This window comes from Typha latifolia, chromosome 4 (genome assembly GCF_019914945.1).
Source record: "Typha latifolia isolate L0001 chromosome 4, TyphaL0001v2, whole genome shotgun sequence".
Lineage (NCBI taxonomy): Eukaryota > Viridiplantae > Streptophyta > Magnoliopsida > Poales > Typhaceae > Typha > Typha latifolia.
In genome coordinates, this window is record NC_133089.1 from 5,906,066 (window position 1) to 5,914,344 (window position 8,279).

General features: G+C 35.1%; 1 protein-coding gene across 1 annotated transcript; it reads right to left on the reverse strand.

Moving 5' to 3' along the window:
• Nucleotides 1-2,760: 2,760 nt before the first annotated feature.
• LOC140787338 (MFP1 attachment factor 1-like) lies at nucleotides 2,761-3,732 on the reverse strand. Its single transcript, XM_073136208.1, has one exon. The coding sequence runs from the start codon at nucleotides 3,622-3,624 to the stop codon at nucleotides 3,070-3,072; it is 555 nt and encodes a 184-aa protein (XP_072992309.1). The 5' UTR covers nucleotides 3,625-3,732; the 3' UTR covers nucleotides 2,761-3,069.
• Nucleotides 3,733-8,279: the final 4,547 nt, after the last annotated feature.

An 8,279-nucleotide genomic window follows, 5' to 3' on the forward strand; every position in this document is an offset into this window, starting at 1 on the left:
TATCCTTAATTAAAAATAAATAAATAAATTTTTGGACACTGGCAGGACACCGCAGGAGGGATCTAAACCGCATTAACGGGTCGGGTTTGGGTATTTTGTTAATTCAAATCCAAACGCAAAAATAATAACCAACCCACCCCCTCCCCCCTCTAAATCTCTGTCTCACTCTCTTAGCCCTAAATCTCTCACCTGCGATGGACAAGCGACAGCGACGAATGATTGGTTGTGACAGACGATTGGTTGCGATGGACGAGCGGCTCCAACAAAGTGAGCACGGCGAGCGGCTACGATAGACGAGCAACTTCTTTGGAACCAGAAAGCAAGGTTTCTTTCTCTCTCTCCCTTCCTCCCTGCAAGTAGGCCTCTCTCTCTCCCTCCCTTCCTCCCCGCAAGCAGACCTCTCTCTCTCTCCCTCCCTTCCTCCCCGCAGGCAGACCTCTCTCTCTCCCTCCCTTCCTCCCGGCAAGCAGACCTCTCTCTCTCCCTCCCTTCCTCCCCGCAAGCAGACCTCTCTCTCTCTCACCCCCTCCCCACAAGCAGACATCTCTCTCTCTCTCCTTCCCTTCCTCCCTGCAAGCAAACCTCTCTCTCCCTCCCTCCCTCCCTGCAAGCAGACCTCTCTTTCTCCCTCCCTCCCCACAAGCAGACCTCTCTCTCCCTCCCTTCTTCCCCGCAAGCATACCTCTCCTTTAAAGCCTTTCATTTTTTCCCTTTTTTTTATATCGATAGGGTTTAATTTAAATTTATGTTGTTTATATATTAATTCTAATTAGTGTGGTAAACTGATAATGTGATAGGTAGATCGGGTGATATTGCTTTAATCATTAATTTGATATTGTAATCTTTGATACTGTGATATAAAAGTCTGTTTAAGTTGTTAATCTCCTAATACGTATTTCTCTACTAATGTAGTTTTAATGTAGTCTTATTTCTAAATTAGTTCTTATAGTTTGATATATACTTCTTAGTTCTTATAGCTTAATGAATACTTATTAGTTCTTATAGCTTGATGTATGTGTATTTTATACTATTAGATTGCAAATTTTTATTTTAGATATATCAATAATTATATTTTATTTATTTATTTATTTATTTCGCCATGTCCTATACTGTGTCCTATTTTTTCAAAATTTGCCGTGTTCGTATCGTGTCGTGTCCCATTTCCGTGTCTGTGCTTCATAGGAGATGACTAAGTCAACACATAATTTTATTCATTCAACTATAATAGCAATAAGTCCCAAATCAGCAAGTAAATGATAAAAGTAGTAGTCAAAGGAGTACTAACAAGTTACAACGAAGTGATAGGCACCAAATCTGCTGAAGGGAAGGATCATCCTAGCGAAGGCAACATAAGTTATTTATGTCTCTTAATGTATCAAGCGAGATTATCTAACATCAGAATCTATTGATACCTCATAAAAGATCTTAATAGACACAAAATTAGCAAGAGCAAAATCCAAATAAACAACATGAAGATCTGACATTATTGTGTTTCACATTTTACTAGGGACAAATATGTCATTAACACTTTTAGAATTGCTAAAGAAGTACCAAAAGGAACAAGATATAAACTTTAGAAAAAAATTAAAAAGTATATGAAAAGTAAACAAAACCAAAAAATAGTTGCAAGACTTAAAACAATATGGAGTCATTGAGTTTCATGTGTTTCAAGATGCAGCATCTATAGTATTAAATGAGAAACTCATGTAAACGAAAGTCTTGTATATTTCCTTTTTTCGTCCTATTAAAGATTAAGAAGATGTGTTTTGACATCCCTTTAATTAAAGTGAATATCAAGATGCTGTAGATGAGCCCATTTTAGCAATTGAAAAGGATATTTCAAGGAATCCAGAAACTAAAAACTGATTTTTGTGTCTCTTTATATATAAATGTAGTTTTTCCAAATACATGAAGCACCCATATGTAAAGTTTAGTTATTTACTAATACCTGATGAGATGTAAGCAAAATAAGCACGTAGAAAAAGAAAACAATTACACAAGGAAACAAATGAAAAGGTATCTTTAACTGGACATAACTTGAGCGTGTAAGCTAAAGTATGATTCTTTGTTTATAACCCGTCTGTAAATTCCACAGATAGTATTCAATGATAAGATCGAAGTAAAATGCAAAAGTAGTTGACAATGACCTTAGCATCTTACACCCAACAAAGTCGGATTGAAAAGCTGAAACCACTAGAATCTAACCACATACACCATTTAGGCTGAAAAAAGAACATATATGCTTTGTTGCTCCCTCCCAGTATACTATGTAGACATTCTTTGCAATTATGAAAATGAATGATATCTGTCTCTTCACTCTGACAATAATGGATTACTAAGGGGCAACTTATTGGCTAAATTGGCAAAGGAGCAGTAAGGCCAACAGCACCTTGATAGCAACTAGCAAGAGACAAAAGAAAGACAGAAACAGATGGTAGAAAATTCAAAAACAGAATAGAATTCAGACAATCAATATTTCTTCTTGATGATCACAAGCTTGCCATTACTCATCGACTTTCTTTTAAGATATTCTTACATTACTAGCGCAAAAATACCAATATTCTGGTTCACTTGCAATGCTTCGTTAGCTTCAAACAACATGCATCTCTCTTGATTAAGCCAATAGTGTGCACTTCCTATTGGATTCTCGAATAACTTCAGCTTATGCTGCCCTCCCCTGTGCAGATCTTCAAATGTAGTACCAGACCTACAGTCCATGCAACTTACCTTACAACATTTATTCCGAAAAACACTAGGCACTGATGAACTTAGATAACATTCCTCATAACATAGCATGAATACAAGAAGATCTCTAATACATTAAGAAAAACAACATTCATTATCTTGAAGTATCTACGATGACATAGAATAACAAACCAAAGCAGATCTTCTAGACATTCCTAGCTGCGAAATCTCATAAATTAGGTTTTAATAAGCAAAGATTTTTTATCATAGAAATCCACAGATTAAACTTATAGAAGACGACTTATCTCGATAAATTCTAGCAACATTTATAAAGGCTTCAAATCTACTCAAGATCCATCCGTTTAAATCGAGATTGAGGCGAGATCAAACGGTCGGAGACTCAGATGCAACGGCAGAGGCTTCTTCCACGGTGGTATCGGCATTCGAATCCTCCTCCGCGGCAGCAGCCTCCGACGGAGCACAAGACGAAGCAGCGGCCAAAGACGAAGCGGCGGAGGACGCGGAAGCCCTAGATTTCGCGAAATCGAGCAAGCGGCGGCTGATCTCCTTAGAATACACGTGCAGGATCTCGATCCCTTCGTCCACGTTGTCGCTGGCACCATCCACGACGCCAGCGGCGGCAGCGGCGAAGGCCTCCTGCTCTATGGCACGTGCGGATTCCTCGGCCTCGTCAGCGGGGACGGTCCCGTAGCGCTTGGAGAGAACGGTGGAAGACGTCAGGTTCTCCACCAAGCGGCGGATCACGGCGTCGCGGGTGCGCTGCGAAGGCGGCCAGATGCTGAGGGAGAAGCCAACGGCGGAGGCAGAGGCGGAGGCGGAGGCGATAGAAGGTTTCGCCGCGACTTCTCCAGATGTCTCCTCCGACTTGGCGTTATTTTCTCCGGCCGGGGGATTCGAAGCTTCGAGCTCTTCCGCCATGGCCGACGAAGTGTGGGAAGAGAGGAGATCGGAATGAAGAGGGATTTAAAAGTCTATTTCTATTTTTATTTCTATTTTATTTATTCCCTTTTGGTGCTTTCCAGAGTGGGGAATAGGGTAGGGAGTCTGAGTTTGCGGTTACTTAAAGCAAAGAGAAGTGACTAGGAGATGTAGCAGTGGAGCCCAGGTGACGTGGCTAGTCTTTACAGCTTGGAGGAGGGTGGGTTCGAATTTGGGTGGTGAGGGTCTGTATAAGGTTTAATTTGTTTAAAAGAAGAAGTCTGTTGATGATTAGTAACAAGGTTAAAGATTGAGGATTTATTGCTTATGGAAATTTATGGACAGAATTATAATTCTGGAAGAAAAGAATACAACTTTGCTTGTCTCTTTAATTTATGTTAGATATATTCTATTTAGGCGTGAGAAAAATGAGTTGGAATCGTTCTAATTATACAACCAGCCAAAGAGCATAAATAAATCAGACACATATGGCACCAACATACAATATCCACCATAAATCAACCTAAAATACATTTGATATATAATTTTTTTCTCTCTTATTTTATCTCAACCTTCAAAAAAAAAAAAGATAGTCTCTCCTTGTCAAATGTGTTAGGGAAAAAAAAAACCTTTTAGGACTAGGCAGAATAATATTTAAGTTGGGTTGGATTCATTATATAGTAATGAGCTATACTATTTAGTCTAAGCCAGCATGAGTGATTAGTGGGCTGAATCATGAACAAATATTTAGGTCTATTCGATCCGGCCCGTCCGATAATTACTTCTACCGGGCGATTAAACGCAGTGGCTAAGCACCTAATCCCTACTACATGTCGAGGCCCGCCCACTCCTTTGTGCTAGCACGTAGTGCTCATAATTTTCACAATATTTAGATTAAATCGGGTTCAAAATCCTATCATCGACATCCTTGCTGCTTCATCTACATCAACACATCCTCTAGCTCAAAAATGCTGCTTCTTGGCATTGGACGCATACACTTGTGAGCATACCTCATACTATAAAAGGAGCTGAATGTTTTTTATTTGGTTTCTTATTGTTAGGAGAAAATCACAATATTTTCTCAGTTTGGATTAACTCTAAGCTAATTTTCTCACTAGATTTATTGTCTACCGAGATATATAAGGTATTTTTGCACAATTGACTTTTCTATCAAATATATATATAATTAAAAAAACAAGTTATGTACTCTTTTGGTAATAAGATAAAAACTTATCTTATTGTTAGCTGGTGTAATCGAGCCGAGCTCGGTTGAGCCAAGCTTTAATCAAACTTGAATTTAAATTAATTTTGAAAATAATTATATAATCGAGCTTAAATTAAAATAATTTTAATTCGAGCTAATTTTAAACTTGAGTTGAGATAGAATTCCTAAATGAGCTTATCAATAAAAAATTTAAAGTCTAAACCAAGCTTGAGTAAGCTTGAATCAAACTTGAAATAAGACCTGATTCAATGATAAAAGTATGAAAAATAATATAGTAATATTATGAACAAGATCTAAAAGTTCATATTAATCATATTATTATAAATTATATATTATTAAATATTATATTATTATTTTTGGGCCTTACGAAGTAAGTTTAATTGAGCCAGCTAATGATCAAGCTCACCTCGAAATTAATTTTAAACTTTTTCAGCAAATCAAGTTTGAAGTAACTCACTTTCGAGTCTAGAGTAGCTGAACTACTTATAAATTAGAGTTAGTTATGTCTACTAGTTATGTCTACACCCTCTAAATTATATCGCGTTTTCATAGGGACATGTTAAACTTTTTTAATTACAATGTCCTTAGGGGCAAAGTGAAATAGCTAACTATAGTCATGAAAAACGCCTAAGAATAATTATACCCCTAATAAGTAAATGAGCTCATCAATTTAGTTAGCAAAACTTATGATTTTTTAAGACCCCACTTTACCCTTTTCGTGTCTCGGTCATTCCTTGTTCAACAAATCCACTTCAAAATCCTATAAAACCCTAGCAAATAATCTCGCATTTGATAACCACAATGCTATGTAGCATTCTTCCCATATTGTGAGGGATTAGTCTTCTCTAACCATTGGAAGGGTGAAATCATTCTTGTAAGGGCAAGAGAATTGAAAGATTTGGTTGTTAAAGTAAGAAAAACTATGTATTTGCAGCCTACTTTTGTTCTCTGAGATATTTTTCTGTCATATATGCACGGTAATAATTATATAAAGCATTTTATCTTAGAAACCCTATAATGTATAGTTGAATCTTGTTTGTTTTGATATCACCATTATTTCAAAATTTTCTTAAGTGTACTATTTAGCGATTACTATGTTGACTCATCCATGCTGTTGGAAGAGATGCAGATAATCAAATATACTCTTTAGGGATTACCATTGAAGAGAGTGAATGCAAAAGTTGCATGGTTCTTGTAAATTTTGATTCAAGTTATTAGCAATGATAATTATAATAGATGGACTTTTATATTTGACAAGGAGAAGGTAAATAATATATATTGTATTCTTTAATCATTTATTTATGATATGCTTAATTTAATTTTTATTTTATTATTGCAGGGTTTGGTCAAACATTTGAACAACTCCCACCTAATGTTGAACACCGATATTGTATGAAGAATATGTATGCTAATTTTAGTAAAATTTTTAAAGAAATGCAATATAAAGATCTAATATAGAAGGCCGCTAGTGCATACATATTCAAGAGTTTGAAGTGAAAATTAAGGAAATAAAAGCTCTCAACTCAAGTTACTTATGATTGGATTATGAAAGAAAACCCTAAACATTAGGCAAGATGCTTGTGTAGTTCATCGATTAAGTGCAACAGAGCGGCTAACAATATGAGTAAGAGCTTTAATAAGTCAATTAAAAATGCAAGAGAAACTAATTATAACAATACTTGAAATGATAAGAAGACAGATCATGACTAGATATCAAAATAAAATATAATTTAGTTTGAAGCAACAAAACACTTTGACACCTACGATCAAGAGTAAGCTAGAGAAAATAAAGAAAAGCAAGAAGATTTAATGTTATCTATGCTGAAAGGAGAATATTTCAGGTCATTACAACTTTGAGTACATTAATAGTTAACCTTGGGGAACAAACATGCACTTATAAAAAATAGGATCCGATAGGTATATCTTGCCCACATGTAGTTCTAGACATATTTTTTGATAGAGAGCAACCAAAAAATTATGTCCATGAGTTCTTCCGTTTGTCAACTTATTTGAGGTCATACGATTACATGGTAAATCATATACCAGATTAGAAGATGTGGGATAACTATAATTATAATCATATACAACTGTCTTTCCTAAGAAAGCAATCAGGCATACCTAACAAAGTGAGAAGGAAAGCTATAGATGAGCCAAAAAAGAACCACATAAAGTCAGGAAACATTCTACAACCTTGTTTACTTTGGTATAGTTCACATCTAGAATATGGTTGAAATAGTAATAACAATTCATATTTGTTATTACCAAAATGATAGATTTATTTTAAGAATAATTATTCATATGTTCATTTCTATTATGAAATAAGAGTATAATAATTATTTTTAATATAATATAAAATTATTATTATAAAAAATTATTAAAATACCCCTCAATTTGATATAAAGTAGATGGGAAAGATAAAAATTAAATTATTATACTATATGTATGCAATGTTAACATGAGGTGCTAAATATGCAATGCTAACATGCGGTGCCAAGTATGCAATGTTAGGGTGAGGTGCTAGGTATGGAATGCTACAACGCTAGCTATGTAATGCTATTAAATATGCAATGTTAGTGCGCCTAGTATGAAAAGTAAGGACGATAGGTATGCAATGGAAGAGTGTGGATGCTAAGTTGATAGGATAGATATTAAGAGTAAAAGAATGATTCGGTCAGTGTGTACTATAAGATTTAATTTTGATGAATAATATTTGACTTATAGAATATGGTAACTATTATGTTTAGTTATTATTCTGAAATGAGGAGTTATATTTCATAATGAAAAAAAATTATTTCTGAGGACGAGGATTTAAGTTGTAGGAAATGTAATCAATATGGACATAATGTAAAAACTTGCAGCAATGTTGCGGCAATGAGATTGGTAGTCCTTTTTCTATATTATATGCATGCTATAATTGCTACTGCTCAGGCAAATACATATGGAGTTACTAGTCCACCAATTTGTGGTCCACCAGTTAGTGATCCAACAACTAATGAATAGTGATCCAACAACTAGTATTCCAACAGCTAGTAGTCCACCAGAAAGATGGTTCTTGAGCTAATAAGATTTGTTACTCTTCAATTTTTAGTAAAGTCTTTTTCCTTTACAACAATTTCTAATTTTTAATAAACTATTAATAGTTCTCTTTTAAATGGGCCAAAGAATCAAAAAAATTGGAGATGGAATATTTTTATTACAGCCAAAAAGAGTATCACAAGGTTCTTTTACTTCTACTACAAAAGAAATTCTTGCATCTAGAGTTTCTTCTTCTTTTACTACTGATAAAATTCTATCACACAAGCTAATCCTGGGACACGAAGCAGTCAGATAGGAGTTTAGTACTATGGACTTGTCTATATTAAGTTAACTAAGTTTGAGACTATAGACTTGTTTGTACAAAATTAACTACTTAGTAAACTTGTTTCTACTA

Bases quoted from the DNA above. Each gene is read 5' to 3' on its own strand.
- LOC140787338 (XM_073136208.1), bottom strand. From the start codon at position 3,624: ATGGCGGAAGAGCTCGAAGCTTCGAATCCCCCGGCCGGAGAAAATAAC.